We start from the raw sequence: 27,281 nt of genomic DNA, 5'->3' as shown, positions 1-27,281 counted from the left end.
ATACATAATACTGAAAATATATTAAATTTAGTAATAATAAAATGGAGTAGTAATTAACAATATATCACAAAAAAATATTATCTATATTTAGTTATATATGTAAAGGGACGTAATCAAATCCAAACTCTAAATATTATACAAACTCCAAACTATGGTCTGGACCGTTGGAGAATATCAACAGATAACAAATAATAGCAACAAAAAATGTCAATATAGTGTCAACGGTTGATGTTATGTTGACACTGTATTGACATCAATATCTTGAAATTTTATACTGTGTTGATATTGTGTTGAAACCTTATTGAGGAGTTTGGAGTTTGTACAATATATAGAGTTTGCATTTTATCACTACCTTATATGTAGATATATAAAGTATTGAAATATTAAAATTTAATGAATGATAAATTTTAATTAATGTTTTTTCAGTAAATACATAAATTATTATTTAGTGTATTTTTATAAAAACAAATGAAGTTCTTATCAATAAAAAAGTGTATGTGATGAAATAATATTATCAAATATATATAATTAAACATGAATTGTTAGTTACTTTAGATTTAAAAAAATACTCATCCGTCCCAAGGTAATTGAGGCATTTCTTTTAGGCACAAGATAATGTATAAAAGTTACAGTGAATAGAGTAAAGTTGGAGAAAGAATAAAGTAAAAGTAATTAGGGAGTAAAGTTTGAGAGAGATTAAAGTTTTTGCCAAAAAAAGAAATGACTCAACTACCTTAGGACGGCCAAAAAAGAATATAACTCAACTATCTTGGGACAAAGGGAGTATATTAGACCATCCACAACGCGTCTCGCGCCGGGCTCGCGTCTCGTCTCGGGGAGACGAGACCCCCGCGAGACGCATTGCAGCGCCCATCTCGTCTCCAGCTCGCGACCGTCTCGTCGCGTAGCTCGTCTCGGAGAGACACGAGACGAGCTGTCTCGCCACGCGCCAGGGACACGTGGCACGTCCCCATGCGTGCGTGACGCCCACTCGCTGGCCCGCGAGTGGGCGTCGTCACTGATGACGCAATAATTCATTTTTTTTAAAAAAAATCGATTTTTAATAAAAAAAAATTTTTTTTTCAAACGGTAATATTACCATTAAATATTTATTTTCATTTTTTAAATTTTTAATTTTTTACTCTATAAATAATTCTATTTCATACTCATTTCAAACACAAACACACATCTATTCCTCTCAAATCCTCTCTATCACTCCAATTTCCATCTTCAATCAACTCAAACAAATGGATCCTTTTGAGCAAATGCGCCAATTAATGGAACAATCACTCGAAGAAGATCGACGACGAGAGGCGGAGGAAGCCGCACCACCCCCACGACGCTCCCGGAAGTACATCAATCGGAACCGGGAGGAAGCCGCCGCACGGTTAGTACGCGACTACTTCTGCGATAACCCGATTTGGGGAGATACCTATTTCCGTCGCCGTTTCCGCATGCGGAAACCGCTATTTCTCCACATAGCGAATACTTCGGCGGCCAGGGAGGAGTTCTTCCGAGAAGGGTTCGACGCGGTCAGTCGTCTCAGCCACACGACGCTGCAGAAATGTACTGCAGCCATCCGGCAGCTTGCGACTGGACAAACGGCCGACATATTCGACGAATACCTGCACATCGGAGACAGCACTGGGCGCTTGTGCTTGCTCAACTTCTGCAGAGGCGTCCGGGCAGCCTTCAGTGACGAATTTCTCCGGAGGCCAACCACGGAGGATTGTCAGTTCCTCCTCAACCTGCACGAACAAGTGCACGGATTCCCCGGGATGCTTGGCAGTGTCGATTGCATGCACTGGCAATGGAAGAATTGCCCGGTGGCTTGGAGGGGTTCCTACACGAGCGGCCACAAAGGCACCCACCCAACCGTTGTACTCGAGGCCGTTGCCGACTACCGACTTTGGATCTGGCACGCGTACTTCGGGGTCCCTGGCTCGAACAACGACGTAAACGTGCTCCAACAGTCCGACCTCTTTACCGAAGTTTTGGATGGTAAAGCGCCGGCCATCAACTTCGTCGCCAACAACCGGCGGTATAAAATGGGGTACTATCTCGCCGACGGCATCTACCCGAAGTGGCCGACCTTCGTGAAGACGTGCGGCAGGCCAGCGAACCCAAAGCAGGCTCTTTTTGCGCAGAAGCAGGAGGCTGCGCGCAAGGATGTGGAGAGGGCGTTCGGGGTTCTCCAAGCGCGCTTCAACATCATCAAAGCCCCGGCTCGTTCGTGGTTCATGGAGAGCATGGTCGACATCATGTATACGTGCATAATCTTGCACAACATGATTATCCGAGACGAAGGACCCGATGCCGGAAATTGGTTCGACCCCGAATCCCCCGGAAGCTCAACCGCAAGTAGTCCGCCGCGAAGTGGAGCGCATCCATCTATACAAGAACGGTTGGCTATTCGGGCAAGGACACGCGACTCTAGCGCCCACACCCAACTCCAAGAGGATCTAATTGAGCACATTTGGGAAAACTTTGGCGGAGAAGATTAAATTATGTCATTTTTATTTTTTTAGAATTTTAATTATGTCTTCGTTTTTTTTAATGTTAAGTTGTAATATTGTTTTAATTTTAATAAAGTGTGTTTGTTTAAATTGAATTGGGTTTTAAAAAAAATTATAAATTAAATTGAATGAATAGTAATTAAGAGACGGTATAGAGACGGTTAAGAGACGGAGCGTTGCAGGTTCCGTCTCTTAGTTAAGAGATGGAGGAAAAAAGGACAGTGGGGCCCTCAAATAGTGCTCAAATAGTAGTTAAGAGACGGTATAGAGACAGCGTTGTGGATGGCCTTATACTCCCTCCATTTTTTAAAAATAAGGGCATTAAAAATGGCATGGGTTTTAATGCACAATTTGGTAAAGTAAGAGAGAGAGAGAGAAAAATTGGTAAAGTAAGATAGAGGGAGAAAAAATTGTTAAAGTATGAGAGATGGAGAGAAAAAAGTAATGGAATTAATGTTAGACCATCAACAGTGGCGCGGAGCTCCCAGCGGAATTCCCCGCGGGATTCCTAAAAACACCTCCTGCCACGTTATACGGACTTCCCACTGCACTGCCACGTCATACGGACTTCCCACTGCACAGTGGCAGAATTCCCCGCGGAATTCCCGACGGACTTCCCACAATAAACGGGAATTCCGCGCGGACATCTGTGGGAGTCAACGCAATGGCGGACGTCCGCACGGAATTCCCCGCGGAACGCCGCGGAACTGCGAATTCCTCGACGGAATTTCGTATCCGTGCATGCCACGCACAATGGCGGACGTCCGCCACTGCTGATGCTCTTAGTGGATTATGAGGTCCACTTGTATAAGTGGTAAATAAATTGATGTATATGGGTGTAAAGATTTCCTAAAATAGAAAGTTTGAAAGTTGTTATTTTTAAAGAACGTACTAAAATAGAAAGAGTTGCTATTTTTAAAAAACGAAGGGAGTATCAATAACCAGATTGCGGGGACCGAGGTTCTAGTTGAACCGTCGGATGCCAGTTTAGATTTTGAACCGACTGTTAAACTTCGGTTTGGTTATAACCTCTCACCATTTAGATTCTCTGGAAATCGATTTTTTTATTAATTTACCTATTTAACTCCACAACATTTTCATTTCTTTCTACATTATTTCTATGAATTTTTGAAATATAATTGTTCAACATTTTAAAATTTTAGGAATTGTATTTTTGAATTTTTAGGACATGTAATTTTTAATTTATAGAGTTTGTAATTTGTTTAAATTTCTAGGGTTTGTAATTTATAATTTCTGAATAAACAATGAATTTTTCAAAATATAATTGTTCAATGTTTTTAATTTTAAAAGTAAAATAGTTTGAAGTTGTGAATGGTGTAATCTAATGTTTGTGTTCTGATCTGGATGGGCCTACAAGATTGTGGGAGTTATGACTTAGTACAGAAAATGAGAAAAATGATAACGTGGAAGGGACGTGGGACCTGGATCGGGACAGTGTTATGTATGCCTTAATGGACTAGTTTTTATTATAGCATCGATCAATCATCGAAACGATGAAAGGGATCAGACAAATCAACTTAGAGCATCAGCAATGGCGCCCGTCCCGGCGTACGTCGGACCGGCGTGCCGGAAGTCCGCGCGGGACGTCCGCCATTGTGCAAGGTCGCGAAGGATACGGACACCGGAGTTCCGCGGACTTCCGTGCGGACATCCCGATTTTTTTATTTTTAATTTTTTTGTTTAAAAATCTATATATACGGCTCGTTGAACTTCATTTCATTCGCACCACTTGTTTTAGCAAGTTTCTCTCTCTCTAAATTTCTTTTATATATCCGTAATGACTGGTAGTTGTAGTGGTAGTGGTAGTGGTGGGCATTATGAACACATGATGCAGCTGATTCAAGCACGTGTGCGGGAGGCAGCGAATAGGGAGGAACAAGCGGCCTTGGAGCCGGCGGTACCTCGACCCATCCATCGTCGATCTATAGTACCCCGGGACCACCTCGCTGCACATCGTCGGTTGTACGAGGATTACTTCGCTCCGGAGGCACGATATGGGGAGAACATGTTCCGGCGACGTTTTAGGATGCATCGTCTGCTCTTTCTGCGTATCGTGGGTGCTTTAGAGCGTCGATACGGGTATTTCAGGGTGCGGAAGGATGCGGCTGGTAAACCCGGCCACACGCCGATTCAGAAGTGCACTGCCGCAACAGGTAGTTGGCATACGGAGGCGCGGCCGACATGTTCGACGAGTACCTCCACATCGGCGAGACGACTGCCCGCGAGTGCCTGAAGTATTTTTGTCAGGGCGTTAAGGAGATATTCGGGGATAGGTATCTTCGGAAGCCTACCCCCGAAGATTGTCAGGCTCTGCTGGATATGCACGGGAATCAGCATGGGTTTATGGGAATGTTAGGCAGCATAGATTGTATGCACTGGGAATAGAATAACTGCCCCGCTGCCTGGAAAGGGATGTACACTACTGGTTTCAAGGCCAAGAATCCCACGATGATCCTTGAAGCGGTAGCTGACTACCGATTGTGGATTTGGCATGCCTATTTTGGAGTAGCCGGGTCTAACAACGACATCAACGTCCTTCAATCGTCGCCTCTTTTCAACGACCAGTGCATGGGCGTCGGTCTGGCCGTCAATTTCGTCGCCAACGGCAACCAGCACAGTATGGGCTATTATTTGGCGGATGGGATATACCCGATGTGGCCCGTCTTTGTGAAGACAATCAGATGCCCAATGGATGAAAAGAAGATATACTTTGCGCAACGTCAGGAGGCAGCGCGCAAGGATGTGGAACGGGCATTTGGTGTGCCCCAGTCTCGATGGGCGGCAGTGAAGGGTCCATCACGCTTGTGGTATGTTGACAGCATCGCCGACATCATGTACGCATGTATTATCATGCACAACATGATTGTCGAAGATGAAGGTCCAGCGCTGACTGATTGGGCCAATGATGATGCTGATGCTGCTGGTCCAAGCCACGGCGTGGCCACTGGCAATGTACGCATGGGGATACCCCATGACGATGTCGATCGAGTCCGTGCATTCACCGACATGCGCCAAAAACAAGCTCATGTTCGACTCCAGAACGATATAATTGAAGAAGTATGGCAGCGGAGGGGGTCGTCGTTGATGGAGTTTTTAATTGTTGAAAAGTATTTTTTTTATTTTGGTGTAATGTACTTTTTTTTTAATTAATGAAATTTTTATTCCGTATTCGTTTCGATTTTTTAATTCCGTAAATTGTTTAAATCCGTAAATTGTTTAATTTGTGAATTTGTGAATTTTTATTAATGTGGGAAGTCCGCCGGGATGTCTTTGGGGATGTCCGCCACTGTGCAGTGGGATGTCCGTATGACGTGGCATCCGCAGTGGGAAGTTCGTATAACGTGGCAGGAGATGTTTTTGAGATGTCCGCGGGGATGTCCGCCCGGACATCCGCACCACTGGAGATGCCCTTATATAATTGAAACCGCATATGCATTTTATACATAGCGGTGGCTGAGATGTGATGGTCACGTGGCAGAAGAAAGAGGAATAATGTAGATAGAGCATCCAAGAATTTTATGAAAATATACTAGAACTATGTTTAGTGCAAAAGCATCCAACAATTAGATGAAACTTACATAGATATATGTATATATGAAGCTGCGAATAATTACACTTTTTAAGATAAGTCGATGCACATGCACTCTATTAAATTAAGAAATTAATTACTCCCTATACATACATGTTCCTCCTGATTTGTCGATTAAAACATTTGGCCAACAAAACAGCTACGACACTTACGGATGAGATTATCCACCGAGACAAAACCTACTTTTAGGCTATCCGTAGCGCAAAGAAAAAATTGACCGGTCTCGTCCTGGCCAGATGAGATGCATGGGAGACGCGTTGTGATTGTCTCCCCTGACGAGTGTTGCTTGATGAAGGGGAGGAGGGCAGGATAGCTTGCCACGTCCCCTTCCCCGCCGTGGACGATTGTTTGTTGGGAGGTGACGCCTACTTGCCCCTATGCAAGTAGGATATTTATTTTTTGATCATTAAGTTAGGGTATTAGTATTATAAATATGAGCATTTGTTATCTTTTGAATTAATCATTGAAGAAATACAATTACCTTTTATCACCTTTTACTTTTCTGTAATTTACTTTTCCTGTCTTCGTTCATCGAGAAATTTCGAAAAAATGGATTTATTTTGCTGACCTTTCGAAATTTGACATTAAATCCGCTGATCTTTCGAAATATGGGATTGAGGCATACGAATTTTTCAGAATAAGGGATTTTTATATTTTTTAAAATTTTCTCTTCTTTTTTCTTATTATTTCTATCATAACATTTATAAATTGACCAAACTACCCAATTAAGTTTTCACCCCTGCTTTCATACCTCAAATGAAATCTGAAATTTCTCGAATTTTGAAAAAGGTCAATTAATTAAAAACAGTCCATTCTCGTGACTGCTTTCTGTTTAACCTCTCAAATGGCTAAGAAAAATCAGTCCTACTGTATTTACTAAACACATATGACATGCCTTTATTTGATCATCTCCCATTCACAAAATCACCATTGTATTTTCTTCTAAATAATTTACCACTGACTAATCTATGAATTTAGTTTTACCTTTGAATTAATTCCAGTTTGTAACAATCTTAGTCCAATGCCCTCGCCATTATATATACGCAATAACAATTAAGCTCCATTACAACAGAGCTTTATACAAACAAACATGGGATCGTTCCTTGAGAAATTTTCCGGCAAAGAGGAGCAGATGCCGATGGCTTCCATATTCCACGAGAGATCAGAGACTGAGCACTACTGTTCCATATGCCTAAACCTCATATGCGGCGGCGGCTACCGTAAGCTGTCGGAGTGTGGCGCATTGATGTACATGTATGGCTGCGATCGCACTCCGACATGCCCTCTTTCAGAGCTCAACTTCCCATTTCACTCTGTCAAAATAAATACGATAGGAATGATTTCATAAACAAGGTATCGGAATTAGGGAGGAAAATAGTATAGGGTAGTTTGGTCAATTTATAAATATTGTTATGGAAATAATAAAAAAAAATAAAAAATAAAAAATACAAAAAATCCTTATTCTGAAAAATTCGCATGTCTCGATCCCATATTTCAAAAGATCAGCGAATTTAATGTCAAATTTCGAAAGGTCAGCGAAATTAATCTTTTTTTCCGAAATTTCTCTCATCCGTTGGTTGCTCGACAGAATTCCTTCCGGAAAGGACCTCTTTTATACGGCGAATTCTCGCTAATATCTTCATATCATCTGGTGTTTTCATCGCATTCTCGTGATGATTAACAACTACGGAGTCGACCGTACGGAGCCTCTCAGCTTGCCACGTGATCCGGTGACGACGGATTTGGAAACCTATCGGTTGTTGCCTTAGTTTCACAGCTCGAGCGCTTGACCGCAATTGTAGGGAAATTGGAATCCCAGATGGATGCAAACTAACGTCGCCTGGGCGATTTCACATGCAGTGACGCAACCTCCACCAGCCCCGCCAACGGACAACTGGCCTACCAGCCAGAACCGTACCCACCACCACCGCCCTACCAACCAGACAGACCTTATGCCCCTCCGGCATATTCCTACAATCAGCTGGCGCACCTACCCTACAACGAACCATACATGGGTCTTCCAAATATATACTCGTATCATAAATATATGGCAAATTACTAATTACTAACTAATTAATAAAGATATGGGGTCTTCCAAAGATATATTCGTATCACAAAGATATGGTAAATCACTAATTAACTAATTAATGGGGTCTTCAAAAGATATACTCGTATCAATCAGATGGTTAATAATGTTTAATTATTAAATGCCCAATTTTGTTATAATTTTTATAGATGATCATCTCGCCTGAGTTTTGTAAAAACTTAACAATGCATTGAATATTAGGCTAACAATCAAAATCATCCAACTATCTGTCACACACATAGTCAATTATAAAGAAAGAAATTAAAAGAGTAAAATTAGATCTGAAATTGGATAAATAACTAGAAAAATACATTGAGTCAAGTACTTGTCTATGTGGCCATGTTCCCAAAGTGCACCCATGAGAAAGAAAAGCTAGTCAAACATATCATTTGCTGGTATGATTTTATTATTATTGCACAATCCCTCTATGTGCTAATTTAGCGTTTATCGTATTGTAGAAACATTTTTCATGTTACATCCCATTGGAAATCAACATGGCTACAAACACAGTAACATATGTAGAGCATCAATCTTCTTTCATGTCATCTATATATTTGCCATCACAAAATAAGGCTCTTAGCATTATGAGATAAGAAACCACATGGTGTTGTAACCATTTCCTATAGTACAATAAATTCATATTTGTCATGGTTTTGGAATTCACTAGTAATGGGAAAATGTGTTCGGCATTACAAACAATATCCATTAGTCAATGTATTGTAAGTGAACATATTAGGTTGAATATCAATTTGTTTTTGAAGAATAACATTGATGTTGAAGATTTGATAGCAAACAAATGAGTAAGTTATTTCAGTAACATTGATCAAGTTGTTGGAGTTGTTGTAGAGGATCTTCATGCTGTGTTTCCTTACAGAGATCAGTTAATAAAGATGGAGAGAGATAACACTATCACTCTTTATTTAGTGAAGTATATTTAGTAAGAAAATGAACTCCAAAAGTTTAATCTTGGGTACAAAAATCCATCTGATGAGAGTTTGGACCTTAGGAAGTTCAACAAAAAAGGAGTCTCAAAAAGGGATACAGATACACATATCTCTAAATTTGTGTATTTATAAACTGTTTGTCTTTGTTTCAACCACTTAATTAAATTTCTAGTTTCATAATTACCAACATACACTTAGGCTCGTCCATCCAACCAAGCATCCTTATTAGCCCACATCTCTTTTATAATGTCATCTACCTCATTAGATATAATTTAACAATATATACTCCCTCTGTCCACTAATAGGAGTTCTGTTTTTCAATTTTAGTCCGTCCGCGAATATGAGTCTCAGTTGGCTTTTACCATAAATGGTAATAGGGTCCACATTTCACTAACTCATTCCACTCTCATTCCATTTAAAACTAATATATATAAGTGGGACTCATATTCCACTAACTTTTTTCCACCCACTTTTCTTAATAATTCTTAAAAGTCGTGCGCCAAGAAATGAGACTCCTAATGGCTGACGGAGGAAGTAACCATTTAAATATTGAACTACTACTCCCTCCGTTCTCATTCAAAATGTCCACATTTCCTTTTTAATCTGTCTCACTCAATAGATTCATTTTATATATTTAAAAATAAAATTTTCTCTGCTCTCTCCTCATTAAAATGTTCAACCACTCCATTTTTTTTTCTCTACTTAGTCCACTGATGATTCCGCGAATTTTCGATGATGATAAATGCTCGTAAAAATAAATTACGACACAGAGAATTTTACGTGGTTCGATTTACTGAGGTAAATCTACGTCCACGGGGAGAAATGGGGGCAGGTTTGTATTGCTTGATCTGCGAATCACAGCTTACAACACAGACTTGCTATATGATTATTTCTCTAGAGAGATTCTAACCTCTTCTATCAGATCTAAGTTCTATTTATATAATGAACTCAGATCATGGCTTGCATCACCACCCTAAGTCGTGGATGTCGTGTAGGTTATGGCCTAAGATCGTGGGTGAAGCGTAGGTCATGGCCTACGATCGTGGCCTGAACTGACATCACGTGGTAGTGGGTGTGTTGGACATCCTGTATGGGTCCACTAACTCCTTGTTCGGTCGAATACCGAGACCGAACTGCTTTGGTTGCCGATCTGAGAGTAGAGCTTGATGCCGACCTGAGAGCAGAGCTTGATTGGTTGGCTTTTACCGAGCTGTAGGCTGAGGCCGAACTCTTTGGTAATGCCGAACTCCTCCGAACTCTTTGGTAATGCCGAACTCATACTCCTCCTTGGGCTTTGGGCTGATGGGCCGTCACTGCTGTTGGGCTTGTTTAGTTCGTACCCCATCACTACCCCCCCCGAAAGACGAAGTGAATCACTTCGGCGAAGCGAGTCACTTCGGCATTCTGGATAAAGGTACGGGGGAGGCTGACGTCAGGGGACGTGCCTTGCATGTGACTGCATTAAATGCGACAGTAAAATCCGGCCGTTGAATCCTGAAAAGGTGGGATTCGAAACGGTGCGACGATTTTGAAATCTTCGCCGAATCTGATAAATATGCTCTTTCTTCCTCATTTGAACACCTTTGCTGTTGCGTCTTCTATACTCTCTCTTTCTCGAGAAATTTTCTTCCGCTTTCAAGAGCTTCTTCAGACTTTCTTCACTTTCAAAAAGTAAGAAAAATGTCTTCTTCTTCTTCTTCGGTGTCGGGTAGCGGTAGGAAAGGGGATAAGGGGTCTTCTAGCCGGAAAGAATCCGGGGAGAAGACCGTAGAGTATTTTCACAGTATCTTGAGTAAGGATACTGTGATATCCCTTCACGAGAAATATTTTTTACCTGGGGGGAAGGCGGTGGTTCCCGACGATGATCATAGGGCTAACGACCCGCCGGAGGGTTATGCCACCGTTTACGAAGCCTGCTTAGAATGCGGGCTTCGTTTTCCTCTTCCCCCACCTTTTGTAGAGCTTCTTGATTTTTTTCAACTCCCTTTAGGTCAGGTGACTCCGAACTCTTGGAGGCACTTATCGGCTTTTGCTGCCGAACTGCGTAGGCTAGATAAGGATCTGTCTCTGAGGGCAATCCTTAATTTTTTCCAGTTTAAAAGGAAGGGATCTTGGTTTTACTTGATCCCCTTACAGCCTTTTAGGGCCTTCTGCAAAACCAAGTGGCCGAAATGGCAAAACCGTTTCTTTTTTTATAATAGGACTTCGGCTCCGGGCTTTCCTTGGAGAAGGCCGAAGTCCGTGATTCCCCATCCTCGGTTAGAACCGTTGGCCGAGCTCGAGGGCGAGCTCAATAAGATTCCTATGATTAGGAAACAGTATTCGGAAACTGAGCTCGTCAAGGGCGACCTCGTGTTCAATATCTCGTCTTCGGACGAAGAGGCCGAGGGTGAGGATTTCTCTTTATCTTTATGCTCTACTGCTTTAACGAAGAAAACTAACCTTGTTTTCTTGCTTTTTGGCAGTGTTCATGCTGAATAAGGCTATCCGAAAGTCCTCCGAGCTTGAGGAGCCGGAGAAAGAGAAGGCTACCAGCTCGGCGCCTGATGCCGAGAAGAATCCGAAGAGGCAAAAGACCTCTTCGGGTCCAAAGAAGCCGGAGTCGACTTCGGCAAGTAGGAAGGGGAGGACCCAGAAGCCCCCGAGAGCGCCAGAGAAAGACGTGGTCTTGGCGCCTCCTTCGGAGCATATCTGTGAGCCATTTTTATGGCCCACGGACTTCGCCGAGGTGAATTGTCTTCTTGATTCTTTGGCCTGGCTTCTGTCCTGTATTTTTGGTGCCCTCTGTTGACTTTTTTCCTTATCCATTTTCAGAGGAACGATATGCTCTCCAAGCTCGTCGCCGTCGAACTCTCCAAAGCGTCCAATGACTATGCCGAGATGCAGAGGAAGTTGGCGGCTGCTTGTCATCGGGCCGAACAGGCTGAGGCTAAATTTGAGAAGGCCAGAGCTGCTAGGATTTCGGCCCAGGATGAAGCTCAGTTTGCCAAAAACCAGCTCGTCATCCAGCGAGAGCAGGCGAAGCGGAGCGATGCTGCTGCCGTGGTTGCCCAAGGGGAGGCTCTCCGTGTTTACACGGAGAAACTCTTTTTGAGCAGCCAGTTCTCGGCCTTTGTCGGTAGCCTGGTAAGGCTAATTGCCGATAAGGGCGAGCAGGGGGCCGATGTCGTACTGCCTCTGTACAGCCGAGAGATAGCAGCTCGGCTTCAGAATCTGCCGCTCCTTGAGGAGCTCGCTTCATCTTCGGTCCTGCTTTCTGCAGACCGAGTCCGGAGTTGTCGAGCTGATCGGGACGAGAACCTGGAGGCTATCTTTGCCTCCGTGGGACCCGTTTCACCCGCTTCGACTTACAACGGAGAGGGTGAGGCCGAGCCGCTGGAGCGGGAGGCCGAAGTCGAGCGAGCCGGGCATCCGGAGAAGGAAGCCGATCAGGAGGCGCAGCAGATCGGCTACGGTGGCGCCGAGCAGGCTGGGGAGAACAGGGAGGCCGAGGCTGAAGCTGAAGCAGATAAGGAGAAGGAAGCTGAACCTCACCGAGAAGGCGGAGACGAAGCTAGCGAAGTATGATTTCGTCTCCCTTCTCTTAGTTTAGTTTCTTCCTTTATGTAAAATGGCCTTGAAGCCCTCCTTGTATAGAAAAATTTTTTTTCTTATGAATGAAAAAATTCTTCTTTCTGCTCTTGTGTCTTCGTTTAGCCTTTCGTACTCTCTTACTCCTGTTGTGGTTTACTACCTGCTCGGTAAGCTGAAATGCCGAACTGACGTAGCTGCTTTGTATTCTCAACTCTCAAGGAGCTGGAGATACTTCACTGGAAACGGCTGTACTCTTCGGCTTTAGACGAAGCTGAGAAAAGAGCTATAGCCCATCAGACGAAGAATGACGAGCTTCTGGCTCGTTTAGTGAAGCTGGATGCCGATAATAAGGACTTAGAGTCCGATAAGAATGATCTGGAGGCCGAGCTGAATACGACCATTGCTGAGAGGACTGCGTACGAGGATTACATCCGTGTGCGCGGGGGAATGACCATATCAGATGTTCAGAGTCGAGTTGACGAACTGTGGGAGGAATATGATGTACTCCGGAGGAACAATGCGCTGGAGAGCTCGGCTTGCCAACAAGTCGTGACATCATTGCGGCGCTGGGCTTCTCGGTACAACATTGTTCTTTCTCGGCGCCCCTCCATAGAAAGATTCCTTCGGCATATCGTGCCAACAGATGCTCGCACTCCAGATCAAACCTTTGATTCACTTGCTCAAAACCGTACTCCAAGTCAGCAACGAACTCTGGAACAGCCGGAAACGTCAAGACGAGAACAGGCTGAAGTTCGTAGAGGAGCTGTGATTATGAGTGAGCAAGATCAACAACTGCTTCGTGAAGAGACTCTTCGCCGCCGAGGTGCTAGGGCTTCCCGGGCTCAGAGAAGAGGTGGCAGGTCGATTAGAGCATCTCGTCGACCTGCTTATTCTGCAGCTGCCTGGAACGCCCGAACTCAGCTTCACGAGGATTTTGTGAATAGATGGCTCAACTTTAGCAACCCTGGACAGTAGAATAGTCCTTTGTAATAGCGTAACGCCATCTTGTAGGGTAGCGGAGTTGTGTGCCGAACAAGATTTGAAAATGAAATTTTGTTTTTGTTTTCGCTTCTAACACTGTGTATTTACAGCTTAGCGAAAAAATTTCATCGTACTTGTCCTCGGTCTTATGAAGTAAACTTCTTTGACCGGACTTGTCTTTGGTCTGATGAAATAAACATCTTTGACCGGACTCGTCTTTGGTCTGATGAAATAAACATCTTTGACCGGACTCGTCTTTGGTCTGATGAAATAAACATCTTTGACCGGACTCGTCTTTGGTCTGATGAAATAAACATCTTTGACCGGACTCGTCTTTGGTCTGATGAAATAAACATCTTTGACCGGACTCGTCTTTGGTCTGATGAAATAAACATCTTTGACCGGACTCGTCTTTGGTCTGATGAAATAAACATCTTTGACCGGACTCGTCTTTGGTCTGATGAAATAAACATCTTTGACCGGACTCGTCTTTGGTCTGATGAAATAAACATCTTTGACCGGACTCGTCTTTGGTCTGATGAAATAAACATCTTTGACCGGACTCGTCTTTGGTCTGATGAAATAAACATCTTTGACCGGACTCGTCTTTGGTCTGATGAAATAAACATCTTTGACCGGACTCGTCTTTGGTCTGATGAAATAAACATCTTTGACCGGACTCGTCTTTGGTCTGATGAAATAAACATCTTTGACCGGACTCGTCTTTGGTCTGATGAAATAAACATCTTTGACCGGACTCGTCTTTGGTCTGATGAAATAAACATCTTTGACCGGACTCGTCTTTGTGTTCTAATTTGGCGATTTTCGTCGCCGGGATCGAACTTTCCCTTGTCCTAATTCGGCGAGTTTTATCGCGTGGATCGGACTTTCCCAGTTAACCGAAGTGGTCTTATGCAGTAAACCTCTTTGACTAGACATGGTCGTCCTCGGTCTTATGAGGTAAACTGCTTTGACCGAACTTGGTCGTCCTAATTCGGCGAGTTTTATCGCGTGGATTGGACTTTCCCTTGTCCTAATTCAGGCAAGTTTTATCGCGAGAATCGGACTTTTGTTGCAGTTCGTTTCAGACGAAGTGCTTGATTCTTAAGCAGAATTGTGGTCTTGTATCCTCTTTAGAAGCTTTGACACACAATCGTGGGCTTGTTGCAGCTCGTTCAGACGAACTGCTTGTTTAAGCTGAATTGTGGTCTTGTATCCTCTTTAGAAGCTTTGACACACAATCGTGGGCTTGTTGCAGCTCGTTTCAGACGAACTGCTTGTTTAAGCTGAATTGTGGTCTTGTATCCTCTTTAGAAGCTTTGACGCACAATCGTTGGCTTGTTGCAGCTCGTTTCGGACGAACTGCTTGTTTAAGCTGAATTGTGGTCTTGTATCCTCTTTAGAAGCTTTGACACACAATCGTGGGCTTGTATATGTTCTAAGAAGGGGATCAGCCTTCGAAGAACAAGATACCTCAGTAACATTTGTAAGAGACGACACGCACATAGACAGACAAGGCATATAGACAAATAAAAAGCACATAGAGACGAACAAAAACCAAGCAAACCAAAGAAAGCACATTGACCGGACTGTCTCTTACAAATGGAACTTTTTGAGGTTGGAAACGTACCATGTTCGGGGTACTTGTGCTCTTGACACGTGAGTCAATTTGTAAGACCCTTTGCCGAGGACTTCTGACACCCGATATGGAACTTCCCATGTGGGTTCGAGTTCGCCCAGCTTTTCTGCTCGGCTTACTTCGTTGTTTCTCAAGATGAGATCTCCCACTTGAAATTGCAGCTTTTTCACCCTTTGGTTATAATACCGGGCTACTTGCTCCTTGTACTTGGCTGCTTTTATGCAGGCCAATTCTCTTCTTTCTTCGGCCAGATGTAGTTCGGCTCTTAGTCCGTCACCATTCATTTCTGAGGAGAAATTGAGTTCGGGGACTGGATATGCCGATCTCAACCGGAATCACGGCTTCAGTGCCGTACACCATCGAGTTCGGCTCCGGTGTGACTTCGGTCATTTCGCCGGCCTCTGATTCCGGCTGCTGTGATTGCTATGCTTGATGGTGCCGAACTGATTGCTCGGCACTTTTAAGCGCAATCTGCGAACACACTTGCTCTTTTTCGATCACCTCGGATGACCGCTATCTCTCCTTTAGTGGAGAAGGTGTTCGGCGAGGATGCCTCTGATCGCTATGACCGGGCTTCTTTTTGTCTTCTCTAGATGAGCTGTCTAAAGACCGTTTTCGACGGTCTGCCTCATCGGCACGAGAAAACTTGTCCGCAAGGTCCCACATCTCTTGAGCTGTTTGCGGACCGCACTCCACGAGCTTTCTGTAGAGAGCTCCGGGCAGGATTCCATTTTGGAATGCCGAAATGACAAGTAGATCATTGAGATTATCTACCTGTAGGCATTCCTTATGGAATCTCGTCAGGAAGTCGCTGATCTTTTCGTCGCGACCTTGACGTATAGAAAGCAGCTGAGCCGAAGTATTTCGGGCTTCCGCTTTCTGAAAGAACCTCCTGTGGAAAGCATCCATCAGATCTCGGTAGGATCTAATGCTGCCTTGAGGAAGGCTGTCGAACCACCTTCTGGCGTTCCCGATGAGCAGCTCGGGGAACAGCTTGCACATATGGACCTCATTGAGACCTTGGTTCGCCATATTATACTGATAGCGTCCCAGGAAGTCATGAGGATCCACGAGTCCGTCATAAGTTATCGACGGAGTTCGGTAGTTCTGTGGAAGGGGAGTTCGGGTAATATCGTCCGAGAACGGAGTCTTCAATGCTCCGTACATGGCGAACCCGACATTTCTTCGGTATGGAGGAGATGGAGTTCTCCTGTGATTCCGGTACCGAGGATTCTTTCTTCTGGAAGACATGACACTACTGCGGTAGTGACTGTCTCGTATGGAGGGAGAGGGAGAATCCGCCGTTTTTGTCCCCGGCTGCTTTTGGCTTTTTTGCAGGAAGGTTAAGAATTCCTCCTGCTTTTCCGCCAAAAACAGCTTGACAGCCTCGTTCAAATCGGGCTGCTGGGAAGACTCGGTGTGACGGCTTTTGGAGCGGCTTGTTCCTCCACCATGAGAACTGGTGGTGGATTTATCCCTAGGCTGTTTTCCCGACCTATGGGATGGATTGGCTTCCTCCTGGTTCTCACGGGCAGGAATACGGGTACTCTGCGATCTGGTATGCATTTTTTGGGTGGAAAAAATGGATCAAAAATTCGCTTTATCACAAATTTTGTTCTCTGCTTCCCACAGACGGCGCCAGTGATGATTCCGCGAATTTTCGATGATGATAAATGCTCGTAAAAATAAATTACGACACAGAGAATTTTACGTGGTTCGATTTACTGAGGTAAATCTACGTCCACGGGGAGAAATGGGGGCAGGTTTGTATTGCTTGATCTGCGAATCACAGCTTACAACACAGACTTGCTATATGATTATTTCTCTAGAGAGATTCTAACCTCTTCTATCAGATCTAAGTTCTATTTATATAATGAACTCAGATCATGGCTTGCATCACCACCCTAAGTCGTGGATGTCGTGTAGGTTATGGCCTAAGATCGTGGGTGAAGCGTAGGTCATGGCCTACGATCGTGGCCTGAACTGACATCACGTGGTAGTGGGTGTGTTGGACATCCTGTATGGGTCCACTAACTCCTTGTTCGGTCGAATACCGAGACCGAACTGCTTTGGTTGCCGATCTGAGAGTAGAGCTTGATGCCGACCTGAGAGCAGAGCTTGATTGGTTGGCTTTTACCGAGCTGTAGGCTGAGGCCGAACTCTTTGGTAATGCCGAACTCCTCCGAACTCTTTGGTAATGCCGAACTCATACTCCTCCTTGGGCTTTGGGCTGATGGGCCGTCACTGCTGTTGGGCTTGTTTAGTTCGTACCCCATCATCCACCTAACCATCCGATTTTTAACTACATGTAATCTAACAATATACTACATCACAACATTGACTGGGTTCCCCTTATCCCAAAAGCTTCCATCTACTTGTATTGCTTAATCATTCGATTTTTAACTACATGTCACATATTGGGAAAAATTGGATAATTTGGATAGAAAATATGACAAAAATCTTTTGAGGAACATGGCATCATGATTTCAACTCATTCATCATGTTTAACTAATAAGGTCTAACCCGAATCCAATCTGAATATTTTCAAACTAAACATGAATCTGACCTGCTATAGGTTGTGATCAATTGCTAACTAATTAACCATCTCAAATTAAGACTAAATCTTAGCCATTAAATTAAGAGATCTAGTGGGTGAAATAATGTGAAGTGAATTATATTTCAAATTAAAAAATTACTTAAATAAACATAAAGGCTATTCTCAAAACTATCTTAAAACTTTAAATTTGCATAATGTTCTCGATTTAAATTATTTTTTCGTAAAAAATATATCAAACAAAAGGTAATTTCATAAGGATTCTAACGAGATCTCAATTGCATATGTTTCGACGATGATCAGATGATGAAATTTTATCATTTTTTTTCAATTTTGTATATATTGATAAACAAATTTTATACCAATAAATGCATCAATTTTTTTTAATATAATGCATGTACTACAATATAATGTGTTGATATTTTCGGATACTTATGTTGAAATTCTAATGTCACTGTGTTGATATTTATAATACGTTATGTTAATATAAAAAAATCATGAAAATTATTATGTTACAACAGATCGACTATTTTACCTTTTATTGATACTCTCTTCGTCTCTGAAATTTGTCACATATTTCCATTTCTGTCCGTCCCACAAAATTTGTCAAATTTCACTTTTTATCATTTTTGGTAATGGACCCATATTCCACTAATTCATTCTCACTCACATTTTATTATAAAATTGATATTCAAAAGTAGGACTCACATTCCACTTACTTTTTTTATTAAAATCTGTATCCGGTCAAAGTGTGACAATATTTAAGGGATGGAGGGAGTATTTTATCTACTATTTTATTGAAATCCGTGAGCTTTATTCTCATCCACTGATTTTAAAATCTAATGGTGTATGATTGGTCTTAGTTGTGGATTGGATATTATATGCTTTTTAACATGACCCGGCCTACTACCTTCAAATCCGAATACGACTTGCACACGATCGGTTAATGATACAATATAATTTGGATTGACACGACACGATTATACCATTAAAACCTGATATTAAAATTATATGATTAAAACTCTATTTACACAAACATAACTAATAAAACTAAGTGTATAATTTTTTTAAAAATACATATAACTAAAATAATAATACACCGTACTCCCTCCGTCCTAGAAAGATTGTCCCAGTTCATTTTTTGCACTCGTTTTGCAAAAATAATAATAGGTAAAGTTGAAAGAGAGTAAAATAAGAGAAAGAATAATGTAGGTAAGACTATTCTCTACATTATTCTCTCTTTTACTTTACTCTCTCTATTTTAATTATTTATTATTATTTTTGTAAAACGAGTGTGAAAAAGGAAATGGACAATCTTTCTGGGACGGAGAGAGTATTTTTTAATAACTTATCCCAACTGAATGAACCGAACTCAATTCAAAATTATCAGGTTGTTAACCAGTAGACTCCAAAAAGACACAAGTCAATAAAATTTGACTTTGAACCTTTGTTAATTTCGTGCGTGTTTTTGTAGCATTAAAAATTATTAGGCCTAACCCTAATTCTTCAATAGTTTTGTGGAGTTTCTAGGATTTGCTTAATTGATTTAGAGCACACGGGTTCGGGATCTGGTGTTGTAGAATTGGAAATGTGTACACAATTTATTTAGTTTTCGTGATTAATATACTCCCTCCGTCTCATAATAATTGTCACTCTTTTCCTTTTCGGTCCGTCTAGGCATGCACACGGGTCGAAACCGCCGGTTCCGGTTCATGAACCGGCGGTTCACGAACCGGCGGTTCACGGTTCACGGTTCATCATCCCCATGAACCGGAACCGGCCCGCCAAGGGTCCCGGCGATTCCGGTTCAAAAACCGCCGGTTTTGGCCTGAACCACCGGTTCCAGGCCGGTTCGGCGGTTCGTCAAATTTTTTTTTGCATTTTTTATTTGTTTATCTATGAAATGTGCGTAAATAAAATTTCAAAAAAACACGATAAAAGTTGCAATTTTATTGAGATTACAAGTTACAACAATTACAAATCACAAAAACCTTGAGGTCTTGAAGTCTTAAACAAAAATTTGAATACAACGAGACTACTAGTCAACAACGAAGCTAATTACAAATTACAAAAAAGACTTAGAAGTTCTGAACAATAATTTTATAAGTATATATACTCTTAGTCGGCGAAATAGATCTTTCTACATAACTAAATTGAGGACACCTTTAACAATTCAACTTTAAATGTTGAGTTTAGTCTAACAATCAACAATTATAGTAGAATTGTCAAAAGTTTCCTGGATTTAGCCTTATAGAGAAATCTATTTCATCGACTAGAGTATATACAAATACAATTATTTAATTGTATTTGCATATTTTTAAGTAGAAACAAATGGGAAAAAAAGAAATAAAGGAAAAAAGACTTGAGCTCAACTTAAATTTAAAATTTAAGCTGAGGTGCCTACGTATCCTCAATGCTTATTTGCATTAGGGAATCAAAGCCCACGTCCTTACTTACCTATTTGGCTTGGTCGGCGGTTGACGCAAGTATAGGAAAATCTTTGTCGTGTGTTCCCCACCAATCGAGGACGTCGATTTGGGCGGGAGGAGTAGGACCTTCATCACCAAAGGAAAAGAGTGAATCGAAATATAAATCTAACTCATTTACCATACTTGAGGACCTTCTGCCGGTGCTGTAGTTGTATAGGTAGGCTAATTGGGATTGCGGGTCATCATAATCGGCTTGAAATGCGAAGCCAATGTTATGTTGTTGAGGAGGGGGAGGTCTTCTGACTTGGTGGGTACTGTTATACTTGGTTTCATATTCGGTGTAGAGAGCACGCAAGTTAAACTCGAAGGTTTGTTGGATAATTGACCGGTTCGGGATGTTTATTTGAAATGTTTCTGAGAGGTCTACTCCGAATTCGTCACTGGTATCCGATTGCAATGCTTTAAGTGGACCAAGATCAATAGAACTCAAATTATTATAATAAAAATCTAAAATCTTGGAGGTACCGACTAATTTCCATTTAGGATCCAAGACCTTTGCAATCAAAAATACCGTTGGAATGTCACTGAAATACTTAAGCCATTTCTCAATCATATAATATAAAACATACATCAATTCAGGTGAAGAGTAAGTATTTTTCATTGCAGTTTTAAAATCAAGTGATATATACATGCAATGCTCTAAAACACGAACAACAGTGCAATAATAAACACACGATAATTCAACAGTTGCATTTTTGAAATATTTGAACAATTTAAATAAAGCCACGCTATGTTCCCAACAACTACACGAAAGATATAAATCATGAACGGGATAGGTTCTAAAAAAAATCACATAAAGAATCTTTATGCGTCAAAGTAGAATTCAGACAATCATATGTCGAATTCCATCTATGAGACATATCCATAGTAAAATTTGTATATCTTACATTCTTTTGATGGCAATATTTCTTCCAAGCTTTGCCAATAGTTGGCTTTTGATGGATTAATCTAACTGCATTTCTAATAGGACTAACATGCTTTTGCCATAATTCAAACGCATCTTGTACACATAAATTTAAAATATGACATATGCATCTTTGATGAAAATACTTACCTCCAATAACCGGAGCCCAAGCCGCAATCAAATCACTAATACTTGCAGTGTTAGCAGTTGCATTATCAAAATCAACAGAAAATATCTTATTGCATAATTGAAACTCATTCAAAACTTGAATAATTAAAGAAGCAATTTCGGGTGCAGTGTGTGGTGTCTCAAATTCTCTAAAACCAATTAAACGCTTGTTCAAAGTCCAACTATTGTCCACAAAGTGAACCGTAATATGTATGAATGCCGGTTAAAACAATCAGTCCATACATCTGAGCAAATGTTCACTTTGTGGCCCAAGTTAAGTAAATAACGTGATAATTCAACTTTTTTCTCTAAACATTGTCTAACGATAGATCGTTGAACGGTCATTCGACCTACTCTTTTGATAGCTACGTTTAAACCACTTTGCATAGTAACCTCAAATTTTTTTATCATCATAAACATTAAAAGGAAAATGCTTCATTGCAGCACATCTAGTCATAACGTCAGCAAAAATTTTTTGATCATATTTAAAAAGAGGCGTACCTGACGAACCTGAGCCACCGGGTTGAAAATTTAGTTGGGTTTGGGTAGAGGTAGTGCCACATTCTACCGGATGCTTTGTCACCAAATGACGATGGAGGGTGCCATATCCCCCACCAATCGCAAATTTGTAGACTTTATTACAATAGTTACAATATGCATGAAACGCTGATGTCTCTTCTTGAGAGTGCGGATCATGAGGACTTGGAATCACCACCGGGACCTTCTTGTAATGTTTAACAAAAATATCATATTTCAAAGCTTTTGTAGTGTTAGTGGGTGGAGATGGAGGAGGCATCTCCTCATTTCCGCCGGTGCTAGACGGAATACGAGAATGAGATCTATCATCATTGTTGTCCGAGTCCGACGATATAGACACATCGTACTCGTCATCTTGTTGTTGGGAACCACCGCCCCCGCCCCGACCTTGATGCATTTCAGCGAGTAGCATGGTCATCCTATAATCTTCTTCTATCTATAAATATTATATAAGTTGAAGTTACAAGTAGGAACACAAAAAAAATTTAAAAACTCAATCTTATGAAATTATGAATTGTAAAAATAATTTCTTAGAACTTACTTGCATGCGTTCAGCCGCCACTCCGGAAACCTATTCCATAACTTCTCGACGACTAGGTCGCCTTGATTTTGAGGGACGACTACTTTGATCTTGGGCAATTCCTTTGCCCCGATCACCACGTCCCGGTCCACCACGAGAAGAAGACATAGTGATAAATGAAAGTAGTATGTATGAAATATGGAGTATTGAATAAATGGTAAATTACGAACACAACAACAAATATAGTAGTAAGTAGTAACTAGTAAATAACTTTAGCAATTAGAGAGAATGAGGAGAGAATAGAGAAATGAAGATTGAGAAGGAAATCCTTGTTAACACAAGAATGATGTGAGTAAAAATGATGGAGGAAGTGTGGTATTTATAGGAGTAAAATTGGAAGAAATAAAAAAATAAAAAAATAAAAAATTCAAATTTCAAATTCAGCCGGTTTACCGCCTGAACCGGCGGTTTAGAGCAAAACCGGCGGTTCAGTCCACGGTTTCTGACCGGTTTTCAGGCCTATACACTGCCACCTACGCTCTGCCACCTGAAAAAGCACTGGAACCGTCAGAAACCGGTGGTTTACATCAGAAATCGGCGGTTTACGTCAGAAACCACCGGTTTTTCTACACACCTCGCCTGCAACCCTACGCCCCAGCCGGAATCTGCCCGTTGGGACCGTTGAACCGCCGGTTCAAACCGGCAAACCCCCGGTTACGGTTCATCATATTCTCGAACCTGAACCGGCCCGCTTGAGCCGCCGAACCTCCGGTGCCGGTTCATGAACCGGCGGTTAACCGCCGGGCCGGTTTTGTTTGTGCATGTTTAGGTCCGTCCCATAATAATTGTCACATTTCATTTTTATCATAAATGGATCCCACGCAACCAACTTTTTTTTACATTTCTTAAAACTTGTGCATATAATAAGAGTGACGATTATTGTTGGAGGGAATATCAAATTCCAAAAAATTGGTTTATTTAACTTTAAAATTTTAATCCAAGCCAAGTTGCTCTAGTGGCAACCAGCGCTGGATATCCGTGTCCCTTTCCCAGGTGGTCGCGTGTTCGACCCCTGGTAGACGCAAACAATTTCACCCTTCCTCCTTATATAGGAGTAAAAAAAAAAAAAAAAAAAAAAAAAACTTTAAAATTTTAATTTAATACGTAGTATAGTGTTTATTTATTCTTTTAAGAGAGACACAAACTTAGTAAACTGCGTAATTAAAATTTCAACAAACAAACAAGGCGCGTCTATTCCTCTGCAAAAACCCTAGCTTCTTCCCGCCGGTTTATAGAACCAAATCCGGCGATAATTTATGCGGCTTCGGTGAACTCGAATTCGAGTTGAGAGTGTATTTCTGAGGTTAGTCCGATTTTGAATTGACCTATTTGTGTCTGCTTATACTACCAGTGATGGGGGAACCGAGTGTTTTATAGTTATACTCTTCTTTTAATCTCTTCTTTTCCGGAATCTGTTGATTACTCATACTGTGCTTCGTTTGCTGTTTTTGCTAAATTTTCTGTGTTTGGTTGTTTTTGCTAAATTTTCTCTGTTTGGTTGTTTTTGCTTCGCCATGGCTTGGACTGAGCTAGATTTGGAAATGCTAGCCCGAAATTGACCGAGTTTAGCCAATTTTAGTTTTGAAAAAACCCTAAATCTAAATATGATTTAAATTCCTCTCCTCTCCCACCCATCCAAGCCTCCGCCGCCGCCACTAGCAGCTAGGTTAACCTCAGATAGCTTTACAATTTCCTCCGAACCTCCGCCGGCTGCTACAACTCATTCGTTAAGTTATCTTCCCTCCACTGCCTGTTTCGACCTCATAAAGCTCAGAGCCACCATCCAAATTAACAATTCAATTCAATCTAAGTTTAACCCTCGTAGTCTGATGTTCAAATTTGAACTTACATTGGAAAGTCCAGTGTGTACTTTTCTGTAATTTTGCTTATTTACTCTTTCTATACATGTGTATAAATATATGCTAGTACTAATATTTTATCAGTTACAGGTTTGCTGATTTGTTTTAACCTTTGAATGATAGGGCCTTTATTAGATGTTTTGGAAATAGAAGTTCAGCTCACGGCACTTAATTTTGCTTCTTCAAGATGGAAACACAATGCTTGATTATGATATTAATACAATGCTAAATGCTTATGCTACTTCTTAAATACGTAAGTTTTTAATTAAGAGCCAAAGTGGCCCACTGGCCGTTGGCAATACCTGAGGCCTACATGGTACAAAAAATATGGCGAATAAGAAGTCCAGCCTGAATCTGATTGGCCTACTTGATTGTTATTGAGAGTCAGCTGTCAGCCGTAGTGCTTGCCCTCCAAAAATTTATTGGGCTCGTCTATACAAACATGTCAAATTAAATACTCTGGACTTTGAAGGACTCATTTGGAAGAATTTAGGTGTTGATATTTGGTTTAAATTATTTATTGCCCTGTTGTTTTTGTTCAAAAAACTTGAAAGGGTAGAGCATTTTTCAGCATTTTGACCTTCAACTTAAAATATATAATGAAACAAACTAACAATAGAAAGATCATTGGAAGAATTTACCTTGTTAATTTCACAAATTACTGGCTCATTCAGGTTACCTGCAATTTTGTAACCATAGGTTTTTTCTTTACGTATTTTGGCTGAAAATCATCAGTTCCTGAAATTTTTGCTTAAAGGTAACCTCTTGCTTTGAACTTTTGCTACTTATTCTGCTGTTCAAGAATAGATGAGTCAACCCAGTTTCTTTGTGTTAACTTTACCACCAACCTTCTTGCGTACATATCTTGTAGTATAAGAAAATTTAACCTAGGTAGGTACTCCTTTAATAGATATTTTGTTGTGTCTGGCAGGAGCGTAGGACCATAAGAGAGTTGGCTAGTAGGTGAAACTTCATTATATTTTTAAGGATGAATCATTACAATCAAGGCGAGAGCTCAAGTGGCCTTTCAATACTTCCATTAAAGCGTCGACGTGGTCGTCCTCGCAAAGATCCAAGCCTAAAGCGTGCACAAGCTGCTCATGCACCACCTGGTTATGAAGGAGCAAAAGAATACCATCCCCAGCGAGCTGACCGAGCTGATGGAGTCAACAGTATGGTAGGCCAGGCAGTAGGTGGTGTTGTTGAGGCCACATTTGATGCTGGTTATTTGCTTACTGTTCAAATTGGAAACTCCACTACAAAGTTGAGGGGTGTTGTTTTTAAACCAGGAAATTATGTTCCGGTCACAGCTGAAAACGATGTTGCTCCTCATCTTCAAATGATCAGGAGAAATGACGTCCAGCTCCCTTCTAAAAACCGTGGCTGGTCCCGTCGCCAGAAACTTGCTATCCAAGCTGGAGCACCAGGGCCTTCAAAACGCAAGAGCGGAACACCACTAGCAGCTCCATCTGTCCCAACAGTGGGTGCACGAGGCACTGTTGTTCCTGTTGTGCTTCAACCCACCAGTTTTCAAAATGGATTGCCAACTTCAAACCAAATGCCTTCAGATGCCTCCAGGACCTCTCATGTGTTGTCATTCGGAGATAAAGATGTCCATATGGCTGAACCCTTATCCATGTTGCCTCCGGATAAATCTATACCTGTTAGCCAGTTATTTGTAGGCGCACAACCCCACATGAGTCATCAAATTTCCCAAGGGACTGAGCAGAATGACACCAATCCATTCAATGAAGGAGGCACTTCTGAGGTCAGACTAGGAGAGAAGGAAAATCCAACTGAATCAACTGAGAATGACATTTCGGGCTCTTCAGAATCTTCGGATACTCAAACTGATAGTGGTAAGGAAGCAACTAAATCACCAGCAGAAGATGCAGGCGTAGTCTCAAAGCAAGACACTCAGCCTTTTTCAACTGAGTCAGTGCAGAGTGCTTCTGTAACAAAACCATTCTTCAACTATGGAACTGGCAGGATGACCGAGCTCTTACAGGTAAGAGAAAGCAGAAAGTTTTGCTAACATGATTTAAAATATAAACTAGTATGTTACCCCGTGTTAAACTTGATGTCTGTGTTAGGCTGTCCAGGAGAATATGAAAGATACCCAGACACAAATTGCTGAACATCCACCTTCCGGTTCAAATAATGACGTCCATGCAGAAAGTGACACGAAACTGGAAGCCAGTGCTGCTCCATGATCAATACGCTTAACATTTATTTGCACCTGATTTGATTACTTGTATAGCATAGTTGTGCTGGAACTCTCAAGCAACTGCAGTGGCCAACATCCCAAAAGTGTAGAGCAGGAGATGAATTTTACAGTGATGAAATTGAGGGATATGTTTATGTTTTGTTGTAGATGCAAGGGCTTTCATGACCATCTGTAACTTTGTATCCTTATTTTCCAAAAGTTCCTTGTTTTTTCTCTCATGAGCTTTCATCCTTATTTGGTGGAATGCACACTCTTACCCTTCCATCTCACATTCTTTGTGCCAAGATGAATTTGTTTGTGTTTTGGTATTGATGCAGAGGATTTTATATCCAAAGTTTGAACTTTTTTTAAATTAGAAAATACCAGCCAAATTCGTCTTCCAACTATAAAGGGTTGTAAAACACGTCCTTTTTATTGTTAAAATAATGCATTAGCTTGGTATGTGGGTTGGGTTATTATCGGACTAATCCGATATCGTTCCAATCTAATGGTGCCTAAGCCAAATCCAACTTGAAATTGTCGGATTCATACTTGATCAACTCAATAAGGATCTAAACTCATTTAACTTTATGCGTGTTAGTGTATATCGCGTCATATCAAAAATTTGCAACCCC

General features: G+C 41.5%; 1 protein-coding gene across 1 annotated transcript; it reads left to right on the top strand.

Moving 5' to 3' along the window:
* Positions 1 to 23,725: 23,725 nt before the first annotated feature.
* Positions 23,726 to 26,885, top strand: LOC121783378. Its single transcript, XM_042181434.1, has 3 exons — positions 23,726 to 23,884; positions 25,372 to 26,448; positions 26,534 to 26,885. The coding sequence occupies exons 2-3, from the start codon at positions 25,429 to 25,431 to the stop codon at positions 26,651 to 26,653; spliced, it is 1,140 nt and encodes a 379-aa protein (XP_042037368.1). The 5' UTR covers positions 23,726 to 23,884; positions 25,372 to 25,428; the 3' UTR covers positions 26,654 to 26,885.
* Positions 26,886 to 27,281: the final 396 nt, after the last annotated feature.

The sequence above is a fragment of the Salvia splendens genome, chromosome 21 (assembly GCF_004379255.2).
Source record: "Salvia splendens isolate huo1 chromosome 21, SspV2, whole genome shotgun sequence".
Classification (NCBI taxonomy): Eukaryota; Viridiplantae; Streptophyta; class Magnoliopsida; order Lamiales; family Lamiaceae; genus Salvia; species Salvia splendens.
Note: the sequence above shows the minus strand (reverse complement) of the source record. Positions and strands in the feature narration are given on the sequence as shown.